This window comes from Dermacentor andersoni, chromosome 4, assembly GCF_023375885.2.
Source record: "Dermacentor andersoni chromosome 4, qqDerAnde1_hic_scaffold, whole genome shotgun sequence".
Taxonomy (NCBI): Eukaryota; Metazoa; Arthropoda; class Arachnida; order Ixodida; family Ixodidae; genus Dermacentor; species Dermacentor andersoni.
Window position 1 is genome coordinate 220478909 of NC_092817.1, and position 13484 is coordinate 220492392.

The 13484-nt window shown below is 47.8% G+C and overlaps 1 protein-coding gene across 2 annotated transcripts in view; it reads right to left on the minus strand.

The window, feature by feature from the left end:
• RASSF8 (ras association domain-containing protein 8) overlaps nt 1–13484 on the minus strand; it is an 87369-nt gene that overhangs the window by 39138 nt on the left and 34747 nt on the right. For both annotated transcript variants that reach the window (XM_055074771.2, XM_055074772.2), the window contains one exon: nt 11180–11445. In XM_055074771.2, coding sequence (XP_054930746.1) covers nt 11180–11445 — 266 coding nt within the window. The remainder of the gene's footprint in view (nt 1–11179; nt 11446–13484) is intronic.

Sequence of the window (13484 nt, forward strand, 5' to 3'; positions counted from 1 at the left end):
GATTCATATTGCATCGGTATAAGGTCCTGTCCTGGAGAACAAACATGCGGAAGGAAACGTCCTGTTGCTTCGAGGTAAGGCGTTCGATGATGGATCGCGAATATTGGTCACAACGCAGCTCGTCGGTGATGCGTGAGAAGTCAGAGATCGACAAAACGCAGGTATGTGTATCAGTTTCGGTGCCATCGGTAGGGTCGACGGGATAGCGGGAGAGGCAGTCGGCGTCCTTATGTAGCCGCCCAAATTTTTAGGACACGGAAAAGGTGTACTCTTGCAGGCGTAAAGCCCAGCGGCCAAAACGGCCTGTCGGGTCTCTGAGTGAGGATAGCCAACATAAGGCATGATGATCTGTCACGACGGTGAAATACCGACTGAACAGGTAAGGGCGGAACTTAGCAATGAACCAAACAAGGGCAAAGCATTCACATTCTGTTATGGAGTAGTTGCGTTCTGGTGCTGAAAGAAGACGGCTAGCATACGTGATCACACGATTGGTGTCCCGCTGTACTCTTGCAGGCGCAAAGCCCAGCGGCCAAGATGGCCTGTGGGTCTCCGAGCGAGGATAGTCAACATAATGCATGATCTGTCACGACACTGAAATGCCGACCGAACAAGTAAGGGCTGAACTTAGCAATGGACCGAACAAGGGCAAAGTAGTTGGGATTTGCTGCTGAAAGAAGACGGCTAGCATACGTGATCACAAGATTGGTTTCCTGCTGTCATTGGGACAAGATAGCGTCAATGCCATGGCCGCTGGAATCGGTGCGAACTTCCGTGTAGGCATGCGGACAAAAATGACCCAACACGGGTGGATTGATAAGGTGACTGATAATGGTTGAAAATGCTGCAGCCTGGTCGGGTCCCCAACAAAAAGTGATGTTCTTTTTGAGGAGGTCTGCGAGAGGATGAGCGGTTTCGGCAAAGTTCTGAATAAATCACCGAAAATAGGAACGCAGCCCGAGGAAACTTCGGACATCGGTAGATGAACGCGGAAGTGGAAGCTTAACGGTACAAACTTTATCAGGATCAGGCTGGACGCCAGCAGCGTAAACCAAGTGATCAAGTACTCGTATTTGGCGGTGGCCGAAATGGCATTTTGCAGAATTGAGCAGTAGGCCAGCTCGTCGAAAAATAACAAGGATAGCTGAGAGTCGGTGCAGGTGGCTCTCTAGCGTCTATGAAAAAACAATGACGTCGTCAAGGTAGCAGAGGCATGTGGTCCATTTGAATCTGCGCAGAAGAGAGTCAATCATGCGCTCGAAGGTAGCAAGGGGCATTGCACAGTCGAAAAGGCATCACTTTAAATTGGTAGAGACCATCTGGGGTGACTAAGGCGGTCTTTTCACGATCTCGTTCATCCACTGCGATTTGCCAGTAACCAGAGTGCAAATCAATCGACGAAAAATAACTGGCACCGTGTAAGCAATCCAGCGCGTCATCAATACGTGGAAGCGGATACAGATCCTTTAAGGTGATCTTATTGAGGTGACGATAATTGATATAAAATCTCCAGGTACTGTCCTTTTTAAGGGGGGACGCGGGGATCAGATCGCGAAAATCGCAAAAAAGATAGATTTTTGGCAACGACGCGTTTCGGTATCTGCAATGCCTAATCTACATTGTATCAATATGGTTTGACTGAAAACGCACTAAAAGTGCACGAAAAAAATTAATTTATAAGTGCATAGGGCGAGAAAACAGCTTTAAATCGCGTAAAATCACCGCAGTTTGCGGAGCCCTAACTCGTCTTTCCCGCCACCGAACGCCGCCATCTTGGTATCGTTCGAACGCTCGAAGTTTCGCCATTCCGTTTCTGAATTCTTCGGTCGTCGCCATCTTGTAACAAACGCACAAACACAAAAGAAGCGCGGGTCTGCTAAAGGCGGTCACACCGGCCCTGCGATGAAAGCGGGCCTCCGATTGGTTGCCGTACTGAAAGGCGTCTCGCCATTGGTTGCTGCTGCAGCAGCGGGCAAGCTGGCAACCACAGCAGACGGCAGTTGTCTGCTTTGAAAACCACGCCGGCGTCGTTCTTCGCTTGACACTCGCAGAATTCGGATTTATGAAAGCTCCCAGGTCAGTGATGGATCGTCGCTCGTTCGAAAAGAACTTTTAAATGAAGCATGCCTTCGGAAAACGGAAGCGCAAGCCTCCTACGGCGAGAAAAAGACTGCGGCCAGCGGGAGAAGCGGAGAACCCGACTGAACATGCGGATAACGTGCCGCGTTATCTTGCACCGTGCTATTCCAGCAGCGAAGCCGACAATCGCCCTGTGACATCGATACTGATAACTAAGCCACCGGAAGACGTGCCAACGGAGGCTGTCGCACCTGTGCGTACGGCCGCGCGAGTCAGCAACCGAGATCGCGTTGTTGGAGGCGACGCGGGTCGAAGGTCTCCATCGCCGGCAGAGACTGTGTGCGTTTCCGATGCATCGTGCGACAGGGACACGCAGCCTGTGAGTGAGCCCCAACCGTCTACAAGCTACATACTGTATGGTGACTCAAGGCTCACCAGACGAATCGTCGCACGATTCAGACGCACCTCGAGCCGCGTTTTGTGTCAGCGGTGACTGCAGAAGCACAGGCATGCAGCGTTCGCGACTCCCTTCGCGCAGTGTCGGCGACTGAGCGGAAGCAGCAATGCCAAGAACAAATTTAGGCCCCTTGTGACTGCGAGGTCATTATTATGCCTGTTTCCGCGATGAACTCTTTGATCGCTAAAGCTCTGTGCCCAAGATGCCAACAGCGTTCTGTGGGTGTACACTGCGATACCAGGCTCGGCCTGGCAGTGAAAATGGTGGTCATGCACTACTCCAAACGGCGCAAGAAAAGGATAAAGAACGCCTGAAGAAGGCATCCAAAGCCCACCAAATAAAGAGGCAAAGGTGTAAGAAGATGCCTGACAGCAATGATTCAAAATATTACAGCCCTGGTGCTTTTTAATAAATTTGCAGTGCTTTTAAAACTTTGCAAACTTTGCAGCCAGTTTTCTCAATTGCATTTTTTTTGTCAATCACCTCGCTCGTGGAAAGCATAGCACAACAATGGCTTGACTGATTTTGGTCCAGTTTGTTTTGCTGTGATCCACAAGCTGTGCTGTACTTAAAGACAGTCTTGAAATGTTTCTTTATCTTTCCATTATTTAATTATTTCACAATTACTACATGGCTCCATGCAGTGAAGCACAGTCATGTGCATGTTATGTTGAGCAAAAAATTATTAGCGCACTAAAAAAAAAATCGAACACTGTCTTGATGTAGATTAGATATCTGGGCAAACATGCAAAGTATTTCCAGCTCCCTATCATGTTTTGTTACTGTGCCAGGCTTTCCACAAGCAAGGAACTTATAAATTCTTATAAAACAAAAACTAATTAAGATATCCTAATGAATTTTTAGAATTGTCTCTTTATTGCAATGTGCAGTGTGTGTGCCAAATTTCAGCCCTTTCTGTCAAGAAACAAAAAAGTTAATTCTGATCCCCTCCTCCCCCCTTAACCAAAATGACAAGCGACGCCCACGGACTGCGAGAAGGCTCGATAATATTTTTGGAGAGCATATTGTACACCCTTGTTTGGATCACCTGGTGTTCAGCCGCAGACACATGGTAGGGCCGCTGGTGCATAGGAGGAGCGTCACAAGTGTGGATTGGATGGGTGACAACACGGGTTCGACCTAGCGGGCAATTGCTAAAATCAAAGATCTCTTCATAGGACATCAGAATGCGGCGAAGGGCAACGGCATAAGCAGGTCGTAAATCAGTAGCTATCATTGGTGTAAACTTGTCGTTGCGTGAAGTAGGAGGGGCAGAAGCAGCAGTGTTGAATCGTGGTTCGGGCGTAAGAGCAGCTACTCCACAGTCTTCCAAAGGGGACAGCACAGGGAGAGATACACCCTTAGGAAGCACTTGCAGACACGAACCAAAGTTCAGAAGATTAAGCCACGCTTGATTCTTGACAAGAGTTACAATTGAGCTTGGTAGCGCTATTTGATGGGCCAGGAGGACGTTGCAAAGTGGGGACACCACATAAAACCATCTTGAAGTGGTGGAGAAGGCGACATGCGGACGTAAGTCGCAGCATCATGTTGCAGTGAACAAATTCAGTAGAACAAAGTCGGGACTTGTGGTCGTAAAGTAAGGGGGAAGTTCAAGGCGAAGGGTGCCGGTTGCACAGTCAATAGGTGCTGAATGGGCAGTTAGAAAGTAGATTCCAAGAATCATTTCGTGGGGGGCACTCGGCCAGTACAGTGAACAGGACTAACGCTGGACAATGGTAACACGGGCGGCACGCATTCCCATCACGGCTGTTGTACTGCCATTAGCTACTCGGCAGGTGACTCGGCAGGTATCAGGACTTTACGGAGACAGCTATGAAGATCTGATCGCATAACCGACATCTGAGCGCCAGTATTGATGAAGGCTTGAACGGGTACATCAACAAAAATTTCGACAAGGTTCGGTCGAGCAGTAGAAGTCAGCAGAGGTTTTGCAGTCCGAGTAGTCAATGCGGCCGCATCTCCGGGGGCTGCATTGCTTAGTTTCCCGAGAAGCGGCCAGCGTAGGATGGGGACGAAGGACCTCGAGGTAAAGGCGAACGGGACTGACAGCATTGCAGCGAGGGCAAGTGGTGTGTCCCCAAGGTGGAAGGCCGGCTTGATATGGTTCTGAGAGGGTCTCGGTGGAAGCCGCAATCAGCATATGGTCGAAGCGGGGAGTACCAGCGGCTACTACGGCAGTGGCGGGACATGTGACCGACCTGGGAGCAAGCAAAGCAAATTGGCCTGTCATCCGGTGTTCGCCACTCAGAGGGGTTCCGATCTCGATTCGGGAGCGACTGTCGAGGTGCAGCAGAGGCGGGACGTGGGTGGACGGCATACTGGATGTCCATGTTTGCGATTTCTTGGCGGACAACAGCTTGAATGAGCGAGATGGTCATGTAGTCATGCATACGGGGGCAGTGAGAACTTGGAGCCATAGCCTCAAGTTCGCGACGGCTGACCTGCGTCAAGCTTGGCGTTGTAGGCGAATGTGACGCCGGAGGGTCGTTGCAGGAGGAAGTGGCAGCCGTATTCGGAAGTCGGTTGAAGCGTTGTACGATGCATTTGCTCTTCACTTGCTCAACATTCTGGCATTCCTTAATGATGGACTCAACCATTGAGCAGTTCCTGCAAAGCAGGAGGTTGAACGCATCGTCCGCGATGCCCTTCAAGATGTGTCCAACCTTATCGGCCTCCACATGTCCACGTCCACTTTACGGCAGAGAGCCAGAACGTCTTGAATATACGCGACGTACGATTCAGTTTATGTCTGGGCAGCAGACGCTAGCTCTTGCTTGGCCTCCATTTGCTGCCCCACAGGTCTTCCGAAAAGATCGCGTAGCTTTTCCTTGCAGGAGTCCTAGCTTATAATGTTGACTTCATGCGTCTCGAACGATACCTTCGTGGTTCCTCCCAAGTAAAAGATCACGTTGGCCAGCAAAAGTGTGCCATCCCACTTGTGCTTACCGACGCATTTATAAGACATCAGCCAGTCTTCGACGTCGACCTTGCCAGTGCTGATGAAGATTCCTGGGTGACGTAGCTGGGTTAGCACTACTTCCTCTGGTGTCTGAGCGGTAGAGGCAGCGTCAGTAGCCATAACAGCAGAACCGATGTGACGCCCGCTGCGAAGATCCAGGGCTGGCTTGTGGCGAGAGTACCCCGCACCTCCACCAAAATGTTACAGGGGGAGAAAATATATGTATTTACAATATATACAATTATGAGGTTGTAGCTCAGTAGTCAGGGTTAACACTATCTACCGATCGTCGAGACACTTCAACCTCCTCTTTTCCTCACAACGTCTTGTCCACAGCGGTATAAACTCATACGTGACAATTTAATGAACTTTGGGAGCTTTGCTTACTTAATGTGTTTAGCTTTAGCCGACAGTGTTGCATAGGCCTCTACTGTGAAAATACTGGTTTCAGAGTGTAGAACGTGGGATTCTAAAAACGATGGGCAGACAGCTGCGTAAGAGACGCCTGCTTGTGACTGACAAATCTGTGCAAAACTCTGGGCAGCTGTACTTTGACTGAAGCTCCAGAAAGTGCATGCGTATGTGCACATGTGGAGCATGTTCTGCTACACCAACAAACGATGTGTCACATTCTACAATTTGCCACTGCCATGGTGGTAACAGTTTTTACCAGAGACATTACATGATGCTGAAGGAGTGGAACACACGTTTCTTCACCGAGTTTTCTCACCCGCAGTGAGAAGGGCTCCCTTGCTCTAGGTCGGCTATAGAAAAGTGTGGCACACGTAACATTTATGATGGCAAAGCAAGGATGTTGGTAGTCTGAATTTACTGCAGCAAAATACATAAAACTTGAATAAGACCTTTGAAGGTTGAGGGACCACTCATTTGACTCTACATAAAGACTTTGCACAGGGCTTGTCCAGAAGGCTCTGGTTGCAACGTGGATGCCTAAATGGGTGACGGGATCCAGCATCTTTAACAACTGGGTGCAGCGGAATGCGTGAACGGGTGAGGCTTTTGCTTAAGTTTAACAAACAGTTCTTGTCACTGCACCATGTGGTGTGCGACAACATTCTTACTGTTTATTGCTTTTAATTAATTACCCTTAACCCTTTGAAGGTTTTCGCCGTACATGTACAGTGGCGGTTTTCTGTCCCGAAAGGTCCTTGCTGTAAGGGTACGGTTCCAACCCTCCGTTTGAAATTTCGCGCCATAATGACGATGCGTGCTCACCGGGAGGTGCTGGCACCTCTTAGCATGTACAAGATGCATTTGAAATTGGTGCTACCTGCTTGGGGAGATAAAGAGAGCTGATTGCTAGCTTCAGCGCGTCGCTCAGACTGCGGCAACGCCCCTTTGGCGGTTTCGGTTTTGCCGTGTGATCGCAACGGAGGCGCGCGAAACTTCATTTTTTTCTTTGTCGGCACTCTCTTGCAGGGCGGTGGAAGTTTATTTCTATCTTGATTGGCGCTGCTCTTAGATTGTTTGTCAGCAACGTTCGCAAGGTATTCTCGCTCTCAGTGGAAACGCGCTTTCGCGGTTTCGGTTCCGCCGCGTGATCGCAACAGAGGCACGCGAAACGTGGTTTTTCTCTTTGTCGGTATGCTCTCGCAGGGGCGGCGGAAGTTGATTTCTATCTTGATTGGCACTGCTCTTACTTTGTTTATCACCACCGCTCACGAGGTATTCTCGCTCTCAGAGGGCAACGCACTTACACGAGAGGGTGCCTCAGACCTTTGCCCAAGGCAGCCACACGCAGAGATGTCATGTGTGCGCCAACACAACTTCTCACTCCAAAAGTACAGACACGCATTTTAGGTGTGCAGACTGCGATAAGGCGCTGTGCGTAGACCCGTGTTTCAAGGAGACCGGAAATACAATTGAAGATTTTGCAGTTCTGAGTGATGCCGACACCAAAATACTGTTCCTAATTATTTTTTACTATTTATTCCCGACTTTATACATTTTGTACATTCAAGATCCGCAATAAAGTAATTTGACCACCTGGGAAAGTTTTTTTCAAAATAATTCGACCCTCAAAGGGTTAAGCGGGGACGGGGCTTTGAAAATAAACTTCCTTATTTCTTCATAGATTTTGATGAAACTTGGCACAAATGTTTAGAATGTCTCCCTGATGCTTCCATAAAAGTTTCAGACCGATATCTTGAGAATATTTTATTCAATTTCATTGAGCAGAATTTTTCTCCCTTTTACTTTCTGGAGAGCCTGGGGAACATAAAAAACGTGATAGAAGGCTTGTTAAGTATTGACTGCATAGCTAAATGCATGCTAAAGGTTGTGACATTCTTGCTTTTTTTTTTTTGCAGCACAAATTTTTAGGAGTGCCATATTTTATTTTTATGTTACCTTCACATCAAGCACACTTTCAGGGTAGACGAATAGCCATATTGTAAACTTACAAAGGGTAAAGATAAGAGAGCGAGAACGTCACGACCTGCACTGCAGCCCAAGGAACATGGCAAAAAAAAAAAAAAAAAGAAACACAGAGTATAAATATGTTAAACGGTAACAAAGAAATCGGCTCCAGAAACTGAGCAGAAAGGCAGAAAAACAGTTTTGAGAAAAGGCTCTCAAAGTTTCACCTTCACTTCAGTTCTCTAAAAGCCACCAAATCTGTAGACTTTGGGGTGTTTTGTGGTGTGGGGCTTGTGCACGTGCACGTGGCCTCTGGTCTGGTGTGCTCCCCCCCCCCCCCTTTTTTTTTCTTTTTATAGGGCATTCTTTGCTGCTGCTGCTCTACAAAGAGCATGGCGCCTAGGTTTCAAACCAAGTGACGTGCCGAACTTTGTGTGGGCATGAATATAGTTCCAGTGTGCATTCAGGCAGCCTGTACCTGCAGGCTGCCCAATTGATAGTAATTTCCAGTACAATCAGTGAGGCTTTTTTTTTTGGTAGAATTGACCATGTTACTTAATGAAGGCTCTGAATGTCAGCAGCCTCCCAAGTCATCTTTACTTGACAATGGCTGTAGAACTTAGGATCAGAGAGCCAGTGATAGATGTGCAGCTGCTAGGTGCTTTCCAGAATTTTACTTTTGTATGATGCCTCGATCACTTCTGCAGCCAGGTGTCTGTGCCAGCCCATGGCGCCTAGTGAACAGAGCTCATGATGAGGTTCTCTTTATGAAGGAGTGGTATGATAGATATTGTTACGAGCTATCGTGACAATATGATAATAGAGTGAACGCGCAATATGCTTGGTTGCGGGTCTGAGGTGCCGATATGAGACATGCCTAGCCGCAGATACAAGGAGCCGACGCGCGAAGTACCTGGCCGCGCAGTCTGAGGTGCCGACGCACGAAATGCCTAGTCGCGATCTCGAGGAGTTGACTTTCGATGCGCTTATTCACGCAGTCCGACGTGTCGACGCGCAAAATTCCTAGCCGCAGGCTCAAGGAGTTGACACTCGATGCGCTTATTCACAAAACACTTAGGTGCACAAAACACTTAGGTGAGGGCCCGAGAATTCCGCGCGGGATGTGCATGATCGTCGAGTCGGAGACTTCCTATGCGTGAAATGTTTAGCCGCGTGTTCGAGGATTGCGTGTGCGAGGTGCTTCGTCACGAATTCCGACAGACAGAGTGCTGAAAGGCTTAGCCACATGTCCGAGGATTCTGCGCGTGAATCTTGGTCGCGAAGTCCGTGTCGCCGATGCTCGGAATGCTTAGCCGCGAGTCTGAAACGTGCACAAGCATAGGGATCGGCCACGCTACTGCGATGTCCGCGTAATGCCTGCTTTGACACGTCGAGACTACGGCGAGTGGAGATGTCCAGACTCGCGAGGTGCAAAGAGCCGAGCAGACGACGCGAGCGCCGGACCAATGGCGAACCGCGCTGGAGTCACGTGGCGGGCGCGGGCAATCGTAGACTCCGGCACGACCTTCAATCATTTGCTTTTTGTGCGCTTGTTTCTGTATGGAGGAGATCGCTGAAGCGGCAAATTCGAAGATGGAGAAATGCATTTTCCAACAAGACCAAGATGGCGGCGCTCAGGCGCGCCGTTCCGGAGATATTGTGGCCTGAAAAAGGCTGTTCTTTCTTGATTTCCACGAGATTTTTTGCCACCTTGGCTGATAAAACTAATTTTTTAGAGCACTTCTTAATGGTTTACAGTGATGATATTTGGGAATCAGATAGAAAAAGGGTTATAGAAACTGAAAATGTAATCTTCAAAAAATCTATTTTTTGGCAATTTTTCGCGATGCGAAAGCCGCGTCCCCCCCTTAGCTACTTTTAAAATGAAACTACTGTTTAAGCGGGTACGATTTTAGAGGTTTTACTCCATTCGGTATTCACACACATCTACATGCTGTTCTTTCTGCTAGAGGCAACGATGACGAAGGTGGAGTCGGCACTGTAGCCAACAGTAGTGTATCCTTTAAATTTGAAAAAACACGCCACCGAACAGCAAGAAGCTTGACAGTGAATGTAAAAGCAGTCAGGCCTAATGACAGCACAGACTTCTAGGGCTGCCAGCAGATTGGCGTGCGAGAGCGTTGGTTCGTGGCTGCGAGATAATAAAAATGACGGTGGTGGCGGCTTCAATTAATGATGTTTCAGACCTATAGTCACGACAAAAATCTGAAAAATCAGATGGCGAAGGGTTTCAGCATACGAAATTTCAGACAGGGCACGTGGTGGCACCATGATGGCGTCCGAATTATCAGGCTCGTCCAAAAAATCGGTCATCGACTGTGCCTGGTGCACTGTAGCACAGCAAAGGGATGAAACATACTGAACTCACCCACGAGTGTGAAATAGCCACGGAGTTTGGCACATCACGGGTGCCAAAACCAGTGGTGGCATCTATGTGAACATCCAAAATCAAGTTTGAACTGTACTTCTCAACCAGAGCCTTCGCAGGGCAAGGCACAGAAGGAGCGCAAGTGCTGCGAAGGTCATCTTTGATTGCCAATAACTCCACTTCTGCTGAATGTACTTTTCTTTGCCAAGTATTTCTGAAATAGTGTGTTTTAATGTCAATTGCATTCTTGACTCGGATAAAAAGTGGTTCAGAACCCCTGTAATGCAAATGGGACTGCCATGCATCTTGCAGTCAGCCTGGGGAAGCTGTCACCACGTTGACACACAGGCTGCATGCATCCTTTCAAGGACAGCCTCTCACCACCCACTCCACCACCTAGCGGAAAATTTACGCCGTGGCCAAACTGCCAAAGCTGCTAGGCCTAACCGGTGTCGCTTTATATGCAACAAAAAGTTGCCGAGTCGAAGTGGCAGCAACGTTGCTCGGAGCTGCCTAAAAAAACCAAGTGGCACACATTTCAACATTCGATCACACGTACCAGTAATGTGGTTTTGATTTCCTAGGCTGACAAGTGGGAAAATAAGTGTCTTTTGACCCCTTCTGTACCGTGCTATTATCCCGAATTCTGACAAAAAATGCCAAATTAATTTTGAAGACTCTAGCTGTCAACATGCTTTACTTCTTCAGAAAAAATAAATTCACTTCTTGAGCTGTCCCATGGATTGCCATTATCAAAAGCATGACTAGGCACCAAGAAAACAAACCAGTCTGTGGCATTCCTAGAAAATGCAAAGTACCACCGATGAGCTGAGCAGCTCGCCCAAGGCAGGGTTAAACGAACAATGCACACTGCAGTGCCCTCAAGACTGACCAGTGTCCTTTTGGGCCACTTCTTCGTGGGTGGTGTGCAATCGCTCTCTCTGCAGGCCGACTACCCCAAGCAGCTCCGAGTAGTCATCGTCAGGCTGTTGCTGCTTGCTGGGAGACTCGCCCAGGCCTTGGAGTGGCGGCTCTTTGCTTCGAGGGGCCAGAAAGTGGTGCGTGCCAGCCGCCAGCCGCGTGACTGCCTCGTCATATGGTGGCGGATGCCGTGGCCTTTCCAACGGGGCCTGCACAGCTGCTGCAACACCCCGTGGCCTAGGGGGGGGCAATCAAGATTACGCATTCCTTAAATGCTGCTTTCAGACATTCTATGTGACAGGTTGCACGACAAATTACAACTCTTTCACAGTTCTATGATTAGTGTGAAGCAGGTTGCACTTTTATATTTTTTTTTTTGGGGGGGGGGGGGCGTGAGTTCAGCTCTCCCCACAACTGGCCAACAAGAACACTTTCTCACACATAAATTTATGTAGTTATTTATTTACACAAATTCTACACCGCCCTATCAGGTACTATTGTAGGGACACACACACACACACACGCACTGAAATAAGTACATCAAGTACACTTACAAATAATCACACTGGTATCAATAAGTAAGTTTCTTGTGTTCGAACCATGTGTTGAAACCGCCGTAATGTCTGTTTCTGTTACACGTTTCGGTTTCTCTTTCAAGCCAAGCAACCTTGTACTCCCAGAATTCTGCATTCTCTCCCCTCTCTTTTTCATTGTCTGTCCACCAGTGTTGCAGCATTGTACAAGCACCACGTCTTTAGGATGGCCAATATTGACACGTGTACTTTCTAATCTTTTTCAGGTGACCACTTTTCACCGCCTAACAAATGTTATCGCACAGCGCAGGATGCGCCTGCACTGAAGATGCAGCACGAAGTATGACAGCTTCACATTGTGCGTGCTGAGGTCATATGTGCACAATTTCTTTCGCCGCAACGAGACACCGACGGTCGAGAAGATAACTAACGAGTTCTCAAAGCGTATGGATCTCCCATCACTCAAGCGGTGTGCTATTTATTTATTTATACATACTGCAGCGCAATTTGCGCTATAGCAGGAGTGGGTTAAGAAAAAGGTACAGAAAATACATTGGACTATACAGCAGTAAACACAAGTGAACACTTTTAAAGAGCACTGATGAAAGGAAAATACACAAATAAACACAAGTGAACACTTTTACAAAAGAGCACTGACAAAAGAAAATGAAAGAAAAATATGTGTGTCACCTGCTTGTCGAGATCGAATTAAAGCACGAGAAGAGGAACCGCAATTCGCTGCTTATCGACCAGGACAACATCGCTGAATGGTGGAATCGCTAACTTCATGTCGTGCAGGGTGTCTACCAAGTTGACATTTACAAATTCCCTATGTTTTCCATGTTTTCCCTGAGTGCCTTTGCAAAATTCCCTGAGTGACACAGAGCTTTGTTTTACATCAAGACAGGCGGACACCGTGTTGGCTGATGCTAAAAAACAACTTAATCTAGTTTGAATAGGAAGGAGTATCATTTATTTTATTCAAAAATAAATCACAAGGGAGGGGTAAGTAAAATGCACAGCGAATAAAATATCTTTGAAAAAATGGTAAAACTCATTGCAAATCAAGCCGAAGATTCTCAAATACTGTATAAAAAGGGGATGTATACAGAATCAAATGTTTTCGAATATCAGTTACTTTTATCCACTGATAGCAAGCTCATTGGTATCAGGCCCGAACTTTGTCACAAGTGAGATTCTCTCTCAACACTGGTGTGTCAATCTCAACTGTCCTGACATACTCTCAGCCCGTGCATGACGCTTCAGTGTTGCCTTACGGAGTTTATTTTGGTTTGGATGAAGGCGGCAGGCTTCCTTTCCCGCTCATTCCTCAATGCATAGGTCCTTTCTGTTCTCGTCCTCCTTCCACCATGCGTTTGCCCCATGAACCATTTAAAGCATGCTCTTCGTCAATTGCACAGTCAGCGTCCGATTTTTCAGACTCCCTACGGGCAGCGAAAACGTCCGTAAAATCGGGCAGTTCGAAAAAAATGGATGCATGTCTTTTACAGCCACTACGGGCTCCATTCGCCACAGGCACATCCAAAAAAGCCTGCCAGTACACTTATTAGGCATATCTGTGCTCGTACTGTGACATGAGATGGCGGGTAGACGCGTGTATAACTAAGGAATAGATACTATGTCCCGTGACAATTGCCCTTCCCACGCTTATGCTTCACCGCATAACATTACTGCATTGAGGCGAAGCTGACTTTCGGGACCCGGCATTATGCAATGCGCCGT